This window comes from Suricata suricatta, chromosome 6, assembly GCF_006229205.1.
Source record: "Suricata suricatta isolate VVHF042 chromosome 6, meerkat_22Aug2017_6uvM2_HiC, whole genome shotgun sequence".
Classification (NCBI taxonomy): Eukaryota; Metazoa; Chordata; class Mammalia; order Carnivora; family Herpestidae; genus Suricata; species Suricata suricatta.
The window spans coordinates 1,392,459-1,412,508 of NC_043705.1; the positions used below are offsets into that span (position 1 = coordinate 1,392,459).

At 54.1% G+C, this 20,050-nt stretch overlaps 1 protein-coding gene across 4 annotated transcripts in view; it reads left to right on the forward strand.

Annotated features, from left to right (window-relative positions):
* ZNF496 (zinc finger protein 496) overlaps positions 1 to 20,050 on the forward strand; it is a 36,890-nt gene that overhangs the window by 14,191 nt on the left and 2,649 nt on the right. For 2 of the 4 annotated variants that reach the window (XM_029941484.1, XM_029941487.1), the window contains exons 6-9: positions 11,761 to 11,893; positions 12,522 to 12,629; positions 13,555 to 13,668; positions 19,532 to 20,017. In XM_029941484.1, coding sequence (XP_029797344.1) covers positions 11,761 to 11,893; positions 12,522 to 12,629; positions 13,555 to 13,668; positions 19,532 to 20,017 — 841 coding nt within the window. The remainder of the gene's footprint in view (positions 1 to 11,760; positions 11,894 to 12,521; positions 12,630 to 13,554; positions 13,669 to 19,531; positions 20,018 to 20,050) is intronic. The other 2 variants (XM_029941485.1, XM_029941486.1) reach the window with 2 other exon arrangements.

Genomic DNA, 20,050 nt, shown 5'->3' on the forward strand with positions numbered 1-20,050 from the left:
GGAGTCCTGGTGAAACTGACTCAGCAGCATTCTTGCTAAATGGTGCATTTTGTTTCATATTATACAATTAACTTTTTTGAGTAGTTTTTTATTTTTTTGTATATATTTTAAGAGAGAGAGCACACGTGTGCTGGAGCAGAGGAGGGACAGGGAGGGACATAGAGACTCCCAAGCGGATCCGTGTCACCTGTACAGAGCCCGACGTGGGGCTCCAGCCCACAAACTGTGAGATTGTGACCTGTGCTGAAATTTAAGAGTTGGACAATCAACCGACTGAACTACCCAGGTGTCCCAAAATGTGTGTTTTACGAAGAGATGCCTTATAGGAGGGCCACAGTGGTCCCAGGGAAGGTGTAGGAACCTGACCGAAGTTTGGTCCATCAAAGAATCTGTCGGTGCAGCTTTTTCAGTGATTGCTGTGGGTATTAAGTTATGTATCTATGTATATCTGTGTACATATAGATGCATACTGATGTGCATATATTGATTTTACTGGTTCAAAGCAGAAGTCATTATATCCAGAAACAGATAATGTCTATATGATATCTATAGTGTAGACGTATACACAGATAGATACCGGCCACAGCCCTTTACATCCTTCACCCTCCCCCATTTGTATCAAAAGGGATTTAGGAGTTGCTTTAAGCCACGTTGATTCGGCTCAGGTCGTGATCCTGGGTCACGGAGTTGAGCCCCGTGTCGGGCCCTGTGCTGATCATGGAGCCTGCTGGAGATTCTCCTCCGTTTGTGCTCTGTCTCTAAAATAAAAAACGTTCTGGGGGCGCCTGGTGGCTTAGTCACTTGAGCATCCGACTTCAGCTCAGGTCATGATCTCACAATTCGTGGGTTCGAGCCCCGTATTGGGCTCTGTTCTGACAGCTCGGAGCCTGGATCCTGCTTCAGAGTCTGTGTCTCCTTCTCTCTCTCACTCTCTCTCTCTGCTCCTCCCCTGCGCATGCTCTCTCTGCCTCTCTCTCAAAAATAAACATTAAAACAAAAAAAAATTTTTGACTGGGTGGCTCAGTTAAGCATCTGACTTCGGCTGAGGTCAGAACCTCCCTGGCTCCCTTTGCCTGGAGAGCACTTCCCTCAGCCTTTCTTACGGGGATGGACTAGGTTGTGATGGGGATGAACTTGGTTGTGATCGGTCCCAGAGTGCCTGGACCCCTGCCTTCCTGGGCCCCTGCGCGGAGGCAGTGGTTTCTCACCAGCGGTGGGGATCTCCTCCCCTCGGTGGGGAAGCTGCCACGGAAAGTCTAGTTGGGGTGTGTCTGGGCGAGGATTCCTTGGATGGCCTGTTTGGGGGTGGCTCTCTTCCTGAGTGAGCAGGTCTGCATCTGGTTCCAGAGAAGGAAATCCTTGAGGCCGGGTTTCTTCAAGGCCTTTTTCGGTCCCGCACTGTGTGCCCGTCTGGGACGTGCTCTTGGAGTTCCGCAGGCCCTGCAGACTGTTGAAGCGTTCCCGCCAGTTTGGCTTTTCCTGTCCTCACAGGTCAACAGACTCTGTCGTCTGTGCCTTTCCTTCTGCTGCTGAGTCCGTCCCTGAGCTCTGTGGTGCTCGGGTCTTGTGTCTCCTTTTACTTCCTCTTCGAATTTCCGTTTTCAGTCGCTTTGCGATCTGTCTAGTTCCCAGGGTCACCAGTGGTTTTCTGTTTCTTTTTTTTCTTTTCTTTTTTTTTTTTTAATGTTATTTAGTTTTGAAAGTGAGAGAGAGACAGCACTGGGATCGGGGGCAGAGAGAGAGACACAGACTCTGAAGCAGACTCCAGCTGTCAGCACAGAGCCCAACACGGGGCTCAAACTCAACGAGCTCTGAGATCATGACCTGAGCTGAAGTTGATGCTTCACCGGCTGAGCCACCCAGGCGCCCCAATATTTTTAGATTTTTAAAGTGCTTTCCTATCTTAATTTTTTTAATGTTTGTTTATTGTTGAAAGAGAGAGAGACAGAGTGTGAGCAGGGGAGGGGCAGAGAGAGAGACACACAGAATCTGAAGCAGGCTCTGAGCGGTCAGCACAGAGCCTGATTCGGGCCTCGAACTCAGCAGCAGTAAGATCAGGACCCACGCTGAAGTCAGAGGCGTAACCGAGAGCTCCCAGGCGCCCCTGACTTTCTGGGTTATGTACGACCCTCCGAGTCCCGTGAAGCCTGTTCAGCTGGGTTTTCACTCTGACACCTGCTTGAGCAGAAGACCCCTCGGGGGTGGGTGGTCATGTCCTGTTCCTGCCACGGGAGGGAAGGAGTCCGGCCCCCTCCTCAACCTGGTGGGGGCTCCTGACGGGGACAGCGTTCCAGCTGCCCTGTGGTCTCCCTGGATGACGGCAGGCGTGGGGGCAGGCAGGGGCGGGTACGCTGGTCCAGCCAGCTGGACGGGAGCCCTGGCTCCCTGCTCTCAGGCCTCTCGGAGGCACCACCCCATAGCGGGGTGTCAGGATGCCCGGCGTCAGCCTGGTGAGGGCTTGGGTGTCTGCGGCGGAGGGGCTGGGAGCCATGGTGCTTTCTGCGGGGTGGAGGAGGGCAGCAAGGCCCTGGGAGGCCACACTGCCCTTTTCCTGGTCCTGAGGCTGAATCGACGGGCTCTGTTGGGGTTTGTTTTTCTCTGCACCTGGCCTGGGAGGGGCGGGGTGGGCTGGTCTCTGGTTTGCAAGCTTCTCTGCCTGCACGTTGAGCTGCATGAGGCAGAAAGAACGAGAGGGCTCTCACAGGGGCGTTCCTCGGGGTGCACGGCCCGCAGCCAGCCTCCTTCCTCTCCGCCATTCAGGTTCTGCTGTGCGTCATGCATCAGAGGCCTGGGGTCTCATCGTTCTTAGAGGCAGGAATTAGGGGAAGGTAGGTCTGTTTTTAAGTGGACGTATTGATGTACTCCACCCACTCTCCCTATACAGATCGGCCGGACCAGGCGCCTGGTGGCCCAGTGGTTATGCGTCCCACTCAGTTTTGGCTCAGGTCATGACCTCCCCGTTCCTGGGTTCCAGCCCCCTTATCAGGCTCCGTGCTGACAGTGCTGAGCCTGCTTGAGTTTCTCTCTCCCCTCCCAAAATAAACATTACAAAAAAGTAAGACTCGGCAAGATTTAGCACAGGAGAATACGTTACACGTTCCCACTGCCTGCGAAGGTCCCCGAAGGTTTTGCTGAACTTCTGCTCGGGGTCTTCTGTGCCGGTTTTCTCGTGGGAGTCACGCCGTAGATCCTTGCTTCTCCCCGTATGTGAGCATTTCCCGTGTGAGACAGGTCCCCAGGGTTCCTGCTGGGTGGCCGGCTGGTGGCCGTGTCGCATTCTGCGGCGAGCGGAGCGCCCCGGGCCGCCCGCCTGGCCCTGGAGCTGGGGTTTGCTTCCCCGATGCCACCTTTGCTCACTGTGTGGCGTTCCTGTGTCCAGTTTGGGTTCCGTTTCCAGATACCCATCGGAGGCTAGAGAGAGCAGTTTCCGTCTCTCTTGATAATACGGACTCCATTTTTGTCTTCAGAATCTGCAGAACCAGAACCACACTGCCATCCAAGAGCTCTGATTTCTTTCCTGTTTATCACCGGGGCAGTTACCACCTTCAGGGAGGAAAAGGGAACAAACACAGTTTTCCTCCACTCTCGGAGGCTCTGTGCCTCTGTTCATCGAATCGACACGATGCAGAGTCTGAGGACTTAAAGGTTTATTTCCCCTGGCTGCGGGGTGCCTCAGAGAAATGAAATAAAAGCCCCAAGAAGGCAGTCAGATCGCAGGCCGACTGATGCCCGTTTTAACCCAGGGCGGTGATGGTGGAGAAGGGACGAGGCAGAGGAAAGGGACTGTCCGTCAGAGGGCTGGTCACTACGGCAAGCCGAGTTTCGTGGAGAGAAATGGAAAACACGGGTCACTTGGTGACGTGTCTTAGGCTGTCCCTGGGAGGGGAAGCGCCCGGTCCTGTCCTCTCTGGAGATTAACCAGGGAGGGGCTCTTCACAGGGAAGCTGCATGTCCTGCATTTAGGCAGATCGGGGAGAGCAGAGACCTTTTGCTTTTTTTAATGTTTATTTTGAGAGAGCAAATGAGTGTGGGGGTGGGGGGACAGCATCTTGAGCAGGCTGTGAGCTCCCCGGGTCTCGAGCCCACGGACCACGGATCATGACCTGGGCTGAGATCAAGAGTCAAGCTCTGAACCGCTGAGCCACCCAGGGCCCGGGTAGAGGGCTTCCTCTGTGATCCTGTTTCTCAGCTGACTGAGAAGTCCTAATGCCAGACTGGTGTATTTGGGAGGGACCTTCTGATGCCCGTTGAGACCCACAACAGATTGTGTCCTACAGACACGTGGCTTTCCGCCTGCGGAACGGGCCTTGGGAGGACAGGCTTCCATCACACTGGCCTCTCCTGGGGTCAGAGCCCTCTACGGCTTGCTCAGGTGCCGCCTCTCAGGCCGCTCCGCAGACCGCTGCCCGTGCCGTGCGCATTGCTGTTGAGATGCCTGGGCGGTGGGTGGGCGTGGGTGAGCGTGGGAAGCCTGTTCCAAACTCCTGATGGACTTCACACGTTTGAAGTACTCTGTTGGTTTACTTTTGTTTTTATATTTCATGTTTTAATGTTTATTTTTGAGAGAAAGAGACAGTGTCGACAAGGGAAGGGCAGAGGGAGGGAGACAGAACCGGAAGCAGGCTCCAGGCTCCGAGCTCCGAGCGCCGTCCGCACAGAGCCTGGGGGCGGGGGGGGACACTGAACCACAATACATGTTTTGCATTCTGGAAGTTTCCCATTTAGACAATGTGCCTCCTTCCTTAGGCTTTCAGTGTTTGTCACCGCATGGGTAGTCCTGGAGGGTGAGAATCTCACTCAGGTGGTGTTTAACTCACAGTGAGATGCAGGTAATGTGTCCTGGGAGGACCCTCCCAGTGTGACATGTCATTGTGGCACCGAGGGGCTGCCCACGTGCGTCATGTCCGGCGTCCCCTCTTAGTCATTGGAGCAGGGGCCTCCGGTGATTTTAACATGCTGGACGGACGGATGGATAGAGTATGTGTAACTGTCCCGTAGATATTAATGCTTTTAACATTGTTTCTAATCTTCACCAGAATAATGATTGAAAATGGCATCTATATGTTTACCTTTTTAAAGCTAATTTTGAGCTATAATATGCCTACAATATGCTTGTTTAAGTGTAGAGTTTTGACAGTTGTTTTGTATTTTTTTTTTGTTTTTTTATTTTTTGTTTAAATGTGTTTTTACTTTTGAGAGTGAGAGAGTGCGCAGAGGAAGGGCAGAGAGAGCGGGAGACACAGAATCTGAAGCAGCTGCAGGCTCGGAGCCCCCCAGGCGCCCCAGGCTGTGGTCTTTTGTGCCAGGCTTCTCTTGCTCAGCCGGTGGCTCCGGCAGCACTGACGTGTCTGTGTCAGTTGTTTGTCCCTTTTACTGCTGAGTGGTATTCCGGTGCGTGCTTACTAAGGGTGATGTACCCCGAACTTGCGTCCCTTCCATTTTAGTTGTTATGAGTGAAACTTCCAGAGCATTTATGTGTCTGTCTGTGGCTCTGTGTTTTTATTTCTCTGGAGGGATTACCCAGACGTTGGATTGTTGCAGGGTAAGGATGTGACTGATGATACGAGAAATGGCCGTTTTCTGTGGTGATTGACCACGCGTGCTCCTGCCTAGCAAATGGGAGTTCCTGGGCCCCACATCTTCACCACTTACTTGTATTGTTGTTTTTTCAAGAAAAAGCACATATTTTGTCCATTAAAATAGGTATCTTATTATGCTTTTAATTTGCATTTCCGTGTTGACTAACGAAGCGCCTCATCTTTCCACATGCAGTAGGTCATTTATCTTTTGTGAGGTTCTCAAATATTTTCCCTGCTTACTGGGTTGCTTGTCTTAACTGTGTTTTTGGCTTTGTTTTCTTTTAAGTAAGCTCTGCCCCCAACGTGGGGGTTAAACTCGCCGCCCTGAGATCGGAGTCGCATGCATACCGACCGAGCCAGCCATGCGCCCCCGCCCGTCTGATTGTGTTTTAAGCACTGTGTAAAATAGGGGCTCCTGGGTGGCTCCGTGGGTTCAGCATCTGACTCCTGATTTCCGCTCGGGTCATAATCCCAGTGGGCCGAGCTCCGTGTCAGGCTCTGCTGAGTATGGGGCCTGCTTAAGATTCTCTCTCCCTCTGCCCGTCTCCCCTGCTGCTCACACTCTCTCTCTTAAAAAAAAAAGGGGGGGGCACCTGGGTGGCTCAGTCGGTAAAGCGTCCAGCTCTTGATTTCAGCTCAGGCCATCATCTCACGGCGGAGAGCCCCACGTGGGTCCGTGCTGGCAGCGCAGAGCGTGCTTGGCAGCCTGCGCTCCCTTCCTAGCTGCCCTTCCCAACCCGCTCGTGCTGTTTCTCTTAAAAATCTTTAAAAGGACTTTGTAAAATACATCTATGCTGGATAAAAGTCCTTTGTCTGGTATATTACCGGAAATATTTTCTATCACGGTCTGCAGTTTGCCTTCTCATTGGTGGGATGACGTCTTCTGAAGATTGTTCATCCTCAGAGGCCCCGTGTTTTCTTCTGTAATTTATACTTTCTGTCTCCTCACAGATCTCTGTGTCTACCCCAGAGTCACACAGAATTTTCTTCTGGAAGTTTTATAGTTGTGAGTTTTTACATTTAGGGCTTTGATTCATTTCAAGGTCCTTTTGTTTTGTTTGTTTGTTTGGTTTTGGTTTTCGGTTTGGTATGAGGTATTTAGTTCCGTTTTTTCACCTGGTATTCAGTTGTTGATCACCACTCACTAAAAAGATCTTCCCTTCCCCCACTGAGTTGACATGGAACCTTTGTCAAAAATCACTCGTCTGCCTACCTCAGCATCAGCTGCACCTCGGTGGAGCTGCGGATTGATGGTTTACGCAGTACCACGATGCCTACTTACAGTGGGGTTTGGGCCATGTGATTCCTCCGATTTCTTCTTTTCTTTCTTCGTCGAGTTCTGCTGGAGGCTCTAAGTGGTTTGCATGTCCGCATAAATTTCACAATTCGGACATTCGTTTCTTTAGGAGTGCCTCCTGGGGTTTTGTTGGGGATTCATTGAGGGTCCCCCTCACTGTGGACTGAACTAACACCTACGGCCCGGAGCCTTATCGTCGAGAAATGTGTGAAATTCTCCCATTTGTTTAGAATTTCAGTGTTCAAGTGGCACACATTCTGTAAGCATTTTCCTTAAGAATTCCATAGTTTTGATGCTATTGTGAGTGGTCTGTTTTGTTTTTTTAATTTTCCAGTTATTGTTCATATACAGCCATGTGAAAATAGAATTAATTTTGTAGACTGGCCTTCTAGCCAGCAACCGTGTTAGTGTTATCAGTATATACATTTCTGGAAGATTCCAGGGGGCTTTCTATGATTGGGTTGTGGGAATTTTGGCCTCTATGCCAAGCTGGTGCTTAAAGTGTTTCTTTTTTTCTTTCCTTTTTTTAATTGTTGTTTTCAAGGAGCTAGATGTTTATTGAATACCCCTAAGGGAGAAGCCCGCAGAACAGCGAAAGAGAGACTGCGGGAGGCGGTGGTGGGGAGCTGTAGTTGGGGGGAAGGGAAGGTGAAGAGGCACAGCCCTCAGCCAGGGCCTGTGGGCATTTCAAGGTGGCCGCCCACTCTCCGCCCGGGGCTTGGGGGGTCCCCACGCCCCGCTTGTACTCCACCTGGGGGTCCCCGCGGTCCCGCTTGCACTCCGCCTGGGGATCCTCGCGCCCCGCTTGCTCTCCGCCCGGGGGTCCCTGCTCCCCGCTTGCACTCCACCTGGGGGTCCTCGTGCCCAGCTTGCTCTCCGCCTGGGGGTGCCCACGCCCCGCTTGCACTCCACCTGGGGGTCCCTGTGGCCCCGCTTGCACTCCGCCTGGGGGTCCCCGTGGCCCCGCTTGCACTCCGCCTGGGGGTCCTCGTGGTCCCGCTTGCACTCCGCCTGGGGGTCCTCGCGCCCCGCTCGCTCTCCGCCTGGGGGTCCCCGCGGCCCCGCTCGCACTCTGCCCGGGGGGTCCCTGCTCCCTGCTTGCACTCCACCTGGGGGGTCCCTGCTCCCTGCTTGCTCTCCACCTGGGGGTCCCCGCGGCCCCGCTCGCACTCTGCCCGGGGGGTCCCTGCTCCCCGCTTGCACTCCACCTGGGGGGTCCCTGCTCCCTGCTTGCTCTCCACCTGGGGGGTCCCCGCGCCCTGCTCGCACTCCATGGTGTGAAGAGCATTCCGTGTATTTTAAGCGCCCGTGCCCTTTCATAAATGTTGTGCATTTGTCACCAGTTTGTTCTTTGTCTTTTAATTTCACTGGTGCTGTTTAAGAACTGTAGGTACTTAAAATTTTCATGTGAACGTCTACCCTGTATTTCTTTTTTTTTTAATGTTTTATTTAATTTTGAGAGAGAGTGACACGGAGTAGGAGCAGGGGAGGGACAGAGAGTGGGAGACACAGAATCTGAAGCAGCTCTAGGGTCTGAACTGTCAGCACAGAGCCCGACCTGGGGCTCGAACCCACAAACTGCAAGATGATGACCAGAGCTGAAATTGGATGCTTAACCAACTGAGCCACCCAGGCACCCCTGCTCTTTAGTTCTTGTATGGTCTTTATATTTAGTCTCAGAAGTCAATTTTCCCCAATTTTTGGTACTTACGGTTTTTTTTTTTAATTTTTTAAAGTAATCTCTACACATACCTTGGGGCTCAGACTCACAACTCCCAGATTAAGAGTTGCATGTTCTACCGACTGAACCAGCCAGATGCCCCTAAAGTTTTAGTTTGATCAAGGACCAGAATATAAGTTTATTTCTAGCCAACCAAGAGTCAGACTCTAACCGGCTGGACTACCGAGGCACCCCCCACAAAACCAGTTTTACTTCAGGTCTTTTATCAAAATTATCACCATACTAATATGTTTAATTTGGTTTTTTAAGTTTTTTTTTTAATAATATCAATACACAACGGGGCTCAAACTCACAACCCTGAGAACAAGATGCACGCTTTCTTACCTGAGCCAGCCAGGCACCCGGCAACGTTTTCTTGCAGTTCATTCTATTATTATTATTATTATTCTATTATTCTTCTATTATTAGCAGTAGCTAATATTACTGACGTTTTTATGCAACAGTTGGATTTTTTAATTTTAATTAAAATATCCTTTCCTTTAAAAGAATGACTTATGTCCACAGTTTTTAATAAGCTGGTTTAAAAAATAGGAAAAGGAACCATTAGAGAATAGAAAAACAGGCAAAGAAAATGCATGAGGATTTCGAAGCCAAGTGCAGCTTGGCCCATAAACCCGTGAGAAAATGTTCTTTGAGCGAAAGGTTGCCCCCTGCTGACCGCCGGTGCCCGCAGCGCCGTCGGAGCCGCAGAGGCAGCTGTGCCCCCTGCCGGCAGAGGTGCGGGCGAGCAGCACAGGTGCGTTACCTGTGGCGTGCGGTGCGGGCACACCCCTGGGAGAACGCGTGGGGGTATTCGGTACTGGACCCTGGGACACTTGGCCTGAGCAGGGAGACCCACGAGGGAGTCATTGGGCCGTTGCTTGTGGTAGCAAAGTACTGGGAAAACCCGGACATTATCCACAGAGCTGTACTCTGAAACAAGTCCGTGACCTAGACCCGCGTGCCACGTGCTCGGGTCAGTCCTCAGACGCTAGGGGGCAGCGTGCAGAACAAAAGAAACCTCAGGCTATTCTTCCAAACAGCGCGCTCCCTGTTGTTTCACACGCACGTTGACATACATCTTGGATGATTTCCCGGAAGTAGTGCTTCCGTTGCGTTCTCCCAGAGTCCAGACGTGCATTTCCGCTAAGCCCATGGGACCACCTGCCGTCCACACCCTCAGGGACCCAGGGGAGCATTACACTTGTGATCTTTTTGAACCAGATTTAATCTTTGCCTGGGCAAAGAAAACCCAGGAAGTAATTGTAAACCTCTGACTGTTAAATTTTACTTTTATTCTTGATGATTGACATTTAAAGACACAATTTATGGGGCACTTGTGTGGCTCAGTCGGTTGAGCATCTGACTCCTCAGGTCATGATCTCACATGGCTCAGGTCATGATCTCACACACAGTTCATGGGTTCGAGCCCCACATCGGGCTCTGCTGACGGTACAGAGCCTGCTTAGGATTCTGTCTCCCTCTCTCTGTGACCCTCTCCTGCTCATGGTATCTCTCTCTCAAAAATGTGTGGATAAACATTTAAAAAATAATAATAAAATACTGTGAATTCTTTTTCATTTTTTAATGTTTTATTTATTTGAAAGAAAGAGGGGAAGAGAGAGAGAATGAGAGGGGGAGGGGCAGAGAGAGGGAGACAGAATCCAAGCAAGCTCCAGGCTCTGAGCTGTCAGCACAGAGCCTGATGTGGGGCTCAATCCCACCAACCATGAGATCATGACCTGAGCTGAAGTCAATCACTCAACCGACTGAGCCACCCAGGCGTCCCTCTTTTTCATTTTTCTAAAACAAATATTAGTATATCATACAATACAAAAGTATTATAGATTGCATTTTTTCTCTAGATTTTATTTTGAAGACCCTTCTAGTTAAGAGTATTTTTTACACTGAAAATGGAATTTTATTATTTATTTTAAAAGCTTTGTGATTGAAACACTTTGCAGAAAATAACATGCCTTGTTAAGCTAATATCCAGGAATGCGACCTGGGGACAGTTTCTGCAGCCATACGTATTAGTGATATGCGTAGTGGAAATAATCATTTTTGAACTTCTGTTCTTTGGGATCAGGAGGTACAAACGCAGGTGTCCCGGAGTTGTTTCACATTTTACTCCTCCCAAATGTTCTCTCAAAGACAACGCTCCAGATTATTACAAACAAAATGAATATTTTTATTTTTCTAAAAAATATTTATTTATTTGAAGAGAGACAGCAAGGGAGGGGCAGAAAGGAGAGGGAGAATCCCACACAGATTCCACACACTACCAGCTCAGAGCCTGATGCAGGGCTCGAACTCGTGAACTGTGAGTTCGTGACCGAAGCTGAAATCAAGAGTTGGATGCTTAACCGACTGAGCCACCCAGGTGCCCCCAGAATGAACGATGTTTACATAGCATTCATCGTTAACATCAAGCTGTTTGTTACGGTAATGTTTACAGGAAGCTTGAAACTCTTGATCTCAGGGGTGTGGAGCCTAAGCAATTAAAAAAAATAATAGATTTTTTAAAAAAAGAAAGAACAGTCTCCATGAGGAGCTAACCACAGGCCCCCCTGTAGCAGCAGCCAGTGTTGCAGACCGCGGGACCCCTCGCACGTGGGGACGCAGGTGCTCTTCCTGGAACAGCCCCTCAGGCATTCCTTCTTGGTACCGACAGGCCCTCCTTTCTCCTCACAGGTGTGTGATGTGCCTGCTGGGAAGTGGCACAAGTCTGTGACCCTGGGCACAGACGTCACGTCCAGTCCCCCCCTGTCACCTCGAATCAGCAGTGCTGCAGTGACCAACCTGGTACTGTGCACACTTGCACAGTAAACTCTAAACAGGGAATACCCACGTTGGAGATGCGGGTGGACACCCCCTGTGTGCCCTCCTGGGAGCTGCGGGTGTCCTGCTGCCCCAGCACTGACGAGGCCAGTGTCTCATCAGGGGCCACCCCGTCCCCAAGAGGCAGCTGCCCTTGGGATTCCCCCGACCAGATCCACGTGAGGTCACCTCAGGCAGCTGGGCAGCTCCCCTGTTCCCCTCCCCCCCCCCGGGCTCATGCAGCCAGGGACTCTGGGGGGCTCTGCCCACCACCCCAGCTTACTCTCCTCTGGGTCAGAGCTGCCAAGGACTCAGGTGTCCCCGTTGTCCCCCTGTGGTTTCAGAACCGGGTTTCTCCTTTCAAGGACATGATCTTCTGCTTCTCGCAAGAGGACTGGTCCCTTCTGGACCCTGCGCAGACGGGCTTCTATGGAGAGTTCATCATCGGGGAGGACTGTGGGGTCTCGCTGCCTCCAGGTAAGACTTAGCCCCTCTCTCCTGAGCCCAGAGAACGGGGGAGCCCGCGTCTGGTAGCTCTACGTCCCTGGGACCCACGGGCACTTTGCAGGTTGACTCTTACCTGCCGTCTGCCACGTGTAGACCAGGCTCGCCTGGCTGTTTTCATACAAAACCAAATGCAACATGTTTCCTATGCATCTGGTTTTCTGTCATTTAAAAGAACATTTTTTTAATGTTTATTTATTTTTGAGAGACCGAGCATGAGCAGGGGCGGGGCAGAGAGAGAGGGAGACACAGACTCACAAGCAGGCTCCAGGCTCTGAGCTGTCCGCACAGAGCCTGACGCAGGGCTTGAACCCGTGAGCTGTGAGGTCATGACCTGCGCCATGCAGGCACCCCTAGTTCTCTGTCATTCTTCTCCTTTGGCTCTCTTCGCATCCGATTTCCTGATAGTCCTGCAGGAGGTGGCCTCGTCCCAGAGCTCTTCCTTGTCCTGGCACCCCCCCCCCGCGTCCCCTCGTGCCCCGTGGCCCTGCCTGGCCCCTGCGGGTGTGTCTGCACCGATGTGGAGTCCCGCCTCCACACCTGCCCTGCCCTCCTGTGCAGGCCCTCGCTGATGGCCGTATGTCTTCCTCCCTGTGAACAGGTGACCCGGGCACCCAGGCGAATCTCTCCCAGGGAGAGGAGATCGAGCCCCGGGTCCCAGAGTTGCAGGACCTGCAGGGGAAGGATGTGGCCCAGGTGTCCTACTTGGGTGAGTGACAGTTGCAGAGCTGGGGGAGGCTGCCGTGGGCCAGGGGCGGGCCAGCTCCCTCCAGTGTCCCCCGCACCCCCCAGACTCTGTCTTGCTGGAACATGCCGGCCTGGTCCCTGACCCTTCCCAGAACCAGTGTGAGGTCTCAGTTCTGTTAGGTGTGGGGCTCGCACTGCCCTCAGCTGGGGCCCAGGGTGTGATAGAGTCTTCTCGCTGTAGGCAGCACCCGCCTGTGCCTAACAGGTGCCCCCCCATCCCCCCGACCAAGGTGAGGTCAGGTGCTCTCCAGCAGTGAGCCTGGGGAGGAGGGGGAGGAGGCGGGGCTGAGGATTCTTCTGGCCTGGCACCAGGCATAGCACCTCTGGATGCCATGCTGGTCTGGTGTGTGAGGGAACCTAGCCACAGGGAGGATCGGAGCTGAGTGGAGAGCTCAGCTGTAGCATTTCCCACGACCTCCCTGCCTCGGGCTGTCCATGCCCCGATGCCATGAAATATCTGCCCCCCAGCTGGGACGAGGTGCAGGCAGAGCAGACCAGGCTGTGCGCCCCCCCCGCCCCCAGCTGGGACGAGGTGCAGACTCTGTCATGTGCAGGTGGCTCCAGTGTTCCCTCTTCCCCGGCTGGGTCTGTGGGCACATCTGGGCAGCCTCAGCCAGTGCAGGACCCCGTGCTGGAGCCCACACAAACCCCACCACGGAAGGTCGAGGTGAGCACAGGGACGCCCTCAGGACCAGACAGCACCCACATGCACGCGGGTCTGTCTGCTGTCAGATCCCGTGTTCCTGCTGCTGCCCGTGCCGCCTGCCCGGTCATTCGCTCTAGGACTCACTGAGTGGGCGCCCGGGCTGCTCCCGGGTCCTGGCTGGGCATCTGTGAGGCTGGCAGCTGCAGGGCAAATCAGTTTCTCCGTTTTCTTCTCTGGAAAGACTTCCCAGGACTCCAGCCGGTCCAGGTAGAGGAAAGAAAGAAACGGGATGAGCTGCAGGTGCCCGAGGTCCAGACCTGCCAGCAGGCGGCACTCACTCAGAGCACCTGCCCAGGTAAAGGGGGTGGGGATAGTGGGGGGGTGTGCAGGACCGGTGGGCACGGTGGGGGTGGGGGTGGCAGGATGTGTGCCGTGTGTAGTGTGGTGCTTTGTGAGCACATGTCTACCTGTGTGTGCTGTGTGGTGGGTTCCAGGTGTGCACGTGTGTGGTGCCTGGTGTGTGACGTGTGAACGTGCACACGTCTGTGCACATGGTGTGTGGCATGTGGAAGTGCATGCATGTGCGGCTGCGGGGTGGGGTGGGGTCAGGACTTGGACTGTCTGAAACCCCTGCCGGCTGCTCCTGGGGGTGATCTGCTGCTCGGGCTGCTTCTGCTCCGCTTGGGTTCCGTGCGTTCTGAGGCCCTGCACTCCTTGCCCTCCCACTGCGGGCTGAAGCAGGGCTATGGGCAGTGTCAGGTCGGAGCCCCTGGTCCCCGTCCTGGAATTAAGACCAGTCTGGGAGGAGGGCCCGCGGAACAGGATGCCTCACAGGAGCAGCCAGTGTGCACCCGGGGCCTGATGGTGAGTCACCACCTGTAGGGAAGGACTAAAATGTGGCCTGCCTCGCTGGTCTTGGGGTTCAGACCTCCTTCCAAACAGCAGACCCAAGCCCTGGCTCTCCCTGGACCCCCGGTTCCTCAGTTAGGAAGACCGACTGACAAACAGTCTCTTTGACCCGTGATGGCGTTTGGAGTCAAAACTCACATGGGATTGTGGTATTTCCGTCTAGCTTCGAGCGGGGCCCACAGTCGTGTGTGTGTGTGTGTGTGTGTGTGTGTGTGTGTGTGTGTGCGTGTCTGTGTGCTGAGGGTGATCATCCGTGCGGGCTTCTGCAGTACCTGCCCGAGAGGCCTGTTGGGTGCTTGCTGGCACCTGCCTGCCCGCAGCGCGTCCCCGCCCCACTGGCATTCCTTCACGAGGTGGACGGACATTCACTGACCCCGAGGTGCTCCCCTTCACTCCCCTTCCTGGGTCCTGACAGGGCCTGCTCCGAAATGGCAAGAAACCGAGGTTGCTGAGACTGGGGAGGCGCCAGATTTCCAGGAACAGGCACCGGCTTTGCTTGGTGGCCTGTGCCCTCTGACGTTGGGGGAGCGGTCTACACCACACGGCCGTGCCCGTCTGTCGGCGCTGGTCTGACCAGTGCATTTCGGCGCTGTGCTGAGGTGCAACGTGTCTTCCCGCTGACGTTTCCTCTGTGAATCTCCTAGTTAGTATTTGCTAGCCCTTGTTTTTGTTGGCTTGTCCCTGTGCACGCTTGGTGAGCTCTGTGCAAGTCTGAAGCGCAGCACCTCTGTGAGGTCTCCACGGGGCTGTGTGCATGGGGTCCTTCTGGCACCTTCCGAGAGGCGCACTGTCTTACTCGGCACAGGCTAATGCTGCAAGATAGCATGGAGGGAGCAGCTTGGACAGAAGGAGTTTCTCAGTGTGGAGGTAGGGGAAGTCCGAGACCGCGGTGCTGGCGGACCCTGTAAGTGGTGAGGACTCGTCCTGGCTCATAGTCGCCTGCCTTCCCCCTCCGTCTCCACAGCCTTTCCTTGCTGCGTGCTCTTGGAAGGAGACAGCACTGAGCGGGCCTGTCTCCTCGTCTTCCTGTTAGGGCTCGCATCCCACCTTCAAGACCGTGTCCCAACCTAACCGCTCCCCAAAGGCCCTACCAACTCGCGTGGGCGTGCACTACGGGGGGAGACATATTCAGCCTGGAAGAGGCACTGTGATGTCTCTGTCATGCATCTGGGGACCTGGACGGAAGGCAGGCGCCCAGGAGCAGCCCACACCAAGGATCCGAGCCGTGCGGTCAGGTGCCGGGCTGTGCTGTTCGCTTTGCCGGGCCGTAGCTCGTCTTCTCTGAGAGAATGTCATAGAAACTCAGCAGTAAGGGCCTGAATCTGCTGCTGCTTCTGTATTTGCACATCATTGTTCCCACTTTTTTAAAAACTCTCTAGGCCTTTCAGCTCATGATTTTTGCTCTGCATTTTATTTTTATTTATTTATTTATTTTTATTTATTTTTTTTAGAGAAAGGCAAGGGGTAGAGGAAGACAGAGAATCCTAAGTAGGCCTCATGCTCAGCTTAGAGCCCCGTGCCAGGGTTCAATCCCATGAGGCTGGAATCATGACCTGAGCTGTGTTCTGCATTTTAAAAATGTAGATCTGTTCATCGTCTCCTGTTTGGTTTTACATCTTGTAAGAAAGCCTCCCCATTCCAACATTCTGAGAATGTATTTTTTTTTTTTATAACTTTTTTTTAACTTTTTACTTATTTTTTATACAGAGAGAGACAGAGCATGAGAGGGGGAGGGGCAGAGAGAGGAGGAGACACAGAACCGGAAGCAGGCTCCAGGCTCTGAGCTAGCTGTCAGCACAGAGCCCAACGCGGGGCTCGAACCCACGAACGTGATATCTGACCTGAGCTGAAGTCGGAGGCTTAACCGACTGAGCCCCCCAGGCGCCCCTGAGAATATATTTTTTTACAATGCTTTTATCTGCATTTATTTGCTTACCTCCACCTGTAGCTTCCTGTCCTCGCCGCTTCTCAGCCCCGACAGCCCGGGCTGTTTGTTCACAGTGCACAGAGCGCTCTTCCAGGGGCCTCGGCTGCCACCAGGCGTGTGTCTTTGCTCCCGGTGTGCACAGCCCTCCGGTTCCCTGCCTGCACCACAGCCTGGCCGCCGCTCTCCTGAAACCTGGGCAGTTGCCTCCCTCTGCTTTACCTCCTTCACCTGCCAACCAGGCGTAGTCATCAGAGGTGCCAGGTGGACTTACTGTGGTTCTTTTTCTTTCTTGTTTAATGTTTGCTTATTTATTTTGAGACAGGGAGAGAGAGAGAGCATCCCAATCAGACTCTGTGCTGTAAGCACAGGGCCCACACGGGGCTTGAACCCACACACTGTGAGATCATGCATGACCTGAGCCTAAATCAAGCGTCTGGACGCTTAAATGACTGAGCCCCTCCCAAGGTGCCTGCAGATGGACCCGTTGCCGAGAGGATTAAAGAATTCCCGTCAGTAAAAGCACGCACAGCAATAATTCTGGCCTGGTATCCCCACGGGTATCCGGCTGCCACGTCCAGCACCCCGCCCCCGCACACTACCCTGCTACTCCTTAGGGCTGGGCCAGGGCTCCCTGTTACCCTTCCCTGCTGTGCTGGGCACACCTCCTCCTAGGGAGTCTCCACACTGTGGTGTTGATGACACACGGCAACGCTGATCTCGGCTTGTCCTCCCTCTTCGGAAGCTCTGCATCTGCTTCTGTGGACTTTCTGGTCTGAGTGGATGTCCCTCATGCATCATATCTGTCTCCGAGGCTGCCTAACGAGATTCCATAGATGGGGAGGCTCAGACAGACTGGGTTTTCTCAGAGTCCTGAAGGCTGCAAGTCTAGGATGAAGGTGGCCGTGAGGTGGGCTCTCCTCAGCCCCGCCCCCTTCTGGGGCCCCTTGTGGACGCTGCTCCCCTCCCTGCTCCTGGGTCTTCACAGGACCCACCTGAGTGTCTGTGCCCGTCTTCTTCCAAGGCACCTGGTGGAACAGGCCCCACGCCAGTGACCTCATTTTAACTTCCTTCCCTCTTGAAATGCCTGGTCTTCAAATACGCTCATACTCAGAGGTTCTGGGGTTAGAACTTGGACCTATGGATTGGTAAGAGGCCTCCGTTCAGCCCATAGCATCCTGGCCTCAGGCCCTGCAAAGTCCATGTTCTCGTCACATGCAAAGGCATCCCTTAATCTCTTGTAGCAGCAGCTTTGCATCCATAACCTCATCGGAATATCCTGTAAGTCAGGTGGAGGTCAGACCCCAAGGCAGGTCCTCTCTGGCTGTAAATCTGTGAAACCAGACACCCAGTGGTGTGCTTCCCAAAGTGCAGTGCTGGGACAGGCACAGGATAGACCTTTTCATCCCAAAAGGGAGAAATTGGGAAGAAGAGAGGCTTCCAAGTGAGTTCTAAACCCAGTAGGGCAAATTCCATTAGAACTTAAGGCTTGGGGTGCCTTGGTGGCCCAGCCAGTTAAGCGTCTGGCTTCGGCTCAGGTCATAATCTCACGGTTTGTGGGTTCGAGCCCCAGGTCAGGCTCTGTGCTGACAGCTCAGAACCTGGACTCTACTTCAGATTCTGTGTCTCCCTCTCTCTCTGCCCCATCCCTTCTCTCTTGTGCTCTCTCTCTCTCTCAAAAATAAACATTAAAAAATTTAAATTTAAAAAAAGAATTTAAGGCTTGGGGTACCTGGGTGGCTCAGTTGGTTAAAGATCTGACTCTTGATTTCAGCTCAGGTCCTGATCTCATGGTCATGAGTTTGAGCACCAAGTTGTGGTCTGTTTTGAGTCAGCACAGAGCCTGCTTGGGTGTCTCTCTCTCTCTCTCTCTCTCTCTCTCTGTCTCTCTGTCTCTCTTTCTCTCTCTGTCTCTCTCTCTCTGTCTCTCTCTGTCTCTCTCTGTCTCTCTCTCTCTCTCTCTCTCAGAAATAAATAAACTTCATAGACCTCAGGGCTTGGGCTGAATCTCTGGCCAGTGCTCTGTTCACCCTTGGGCCCCGGGCACTGTAGCGTCCTGTCTGCCTGGGGACAGCCATTGAAGCCAGCCCTCTTTCCTCAAGGGTGACTCCCGCTGGTTTCCATGGCTCTGCTGGCCTTTTCTGTGGAATCCCCGAAGTCGGACAGCTTCTTAAGGTCTCTTGCTTCCTAGTCCAAGTTGGCAGTGTCTCTGCTCATCGTGCAGTTCACAGACCAGAGGGTCCTCCACGCTCTTCCCTGGGCTGCCTCACCTCGGTGGGTCACACCCAGTGTCCCTGTACCACACGGTTAGCCAGCCCCTTGGGCATTCTCTCCAGAGCACACTTTGCCATTTGTTCCAGAGTGGATAATGCTGAGAACTCTCCAGATACTCCCTCTCTCTTCCCCAGTCTCATGAGGTGCTGAGCCCCTTTTCCTTGGTCCCCTGAGGAACGAGTGTGCTCTGTGGCCCTGCCAGTGCCGGGGTCTGCCCACTCTCTCTCTGTGGCTCCTCCATCCTTCTGCCCTGCTCGGCTCTCCAGCTCCACCAGCCCTCAGGCTCCCTAACCTCACAATACACTCCTAACTCCAGAGACTGAATCCACAACCTGCCTCCTCCTGCTAGCTTCTCAATTCTTGCTAAGGCCTCAGGGGGTGTCTGGCAGCACCCCCCACCCCGCCTCAGCCCCACAGCTCACATAGTGGGGAAACAGACCTGAGGGGGAGCCGCATGTTGGGCTTGGGGCTAGCACCCCACCCCACTGTCCGCCCATCTTCCAGCATCACAGACTCCGGATTCGTGGAGTCCATCCACTGCGGTGTAGGTTATAAAGTGCAGATAGAGCAATGCGACCCACTATCTCTGGGGGGCTGCTGGCGGGCATCAGAGGTGACACTGAGGGACAGCTGACCTGGGCGTAGGGCACTGCTGAACAGCCCTGAGGGCCACACAGCAAGCCTGGCTCCCCTTCAACCCTGAGCCCAGAGCGTGTCACCCAGGTTTGCTGGTGTATAATTTGGCCAATACTACATCAGTGGCTTGTGTCCAGGAGCAAAGGGGGCTGTTGGTGTCACCCGTGTCCTGGAGCCCCGGAGCATGCCTTTCCAGAATATAGGGTCGTTCTCTCCTGTTGGCTTTAACAGGCCCCGTGCCTGGTTAAGTACGGAAGTGGTGCTAGCTGATGTGTGAGTGGCCAGACTTTACGCCGACAAATACAAAGTTTCTCGAGATTGTAGGGGTGGAGGAAGAAAAGGATTGTGTCTGGGCCTTGGGGGAACCGGACCGAGGAGGGGAGAGGATGCACGTGGAACCTCCCTGGGGAGCCCTTGCAGGGGCCGGGCCACGGTGCGGGCAGTGCAACTGACCTTGCGCGTGGCTTTCCTGTAGCAGGAGGGGACGCGCTGGCCCCAGAGAAGGGCCTGGACGAGGAGGTGAGCATCGAGATCGTCCTGTCCAGCTCTGGAGAGGAGGACTCCCAGCTCGGGCCTTACTGCGCCGACGGGCCGCGCGGCCTTGTGAGCGCCCGGCACGGCAGCGCGGAGCCCGGGGCCGAGGTGCAGGCGTCCTCCAAGAAGTCCTACATCTGCCCCAACTGCGGGAAGGTCTTTCGCTGGCGGGTCAACTTCATCCGGCACCTGCGCAGCCGCAGGGAGCAGAAGCCGCACGAGTGCTCGGTGTGCGGGGAGCTGTTCAGTGACAGCGAGGACCTGGACGGCCACCTGGAGAGCCACGAGGTCCAGAAGCCGCACCGCTGCAGCGCCTGCGGGAAGAGCTTCCGCCTCAACGCGCACCTGCTGTCCCACCGGCGAGTGCATCTGTCGGAGCCGGGCGGGGCCTCCGGCGGCCTGCCGGCCTCCCGCTGCTGCGACTGCGGCCGCACGTTCCAGCGGCCCGAGCTCCTGGCGC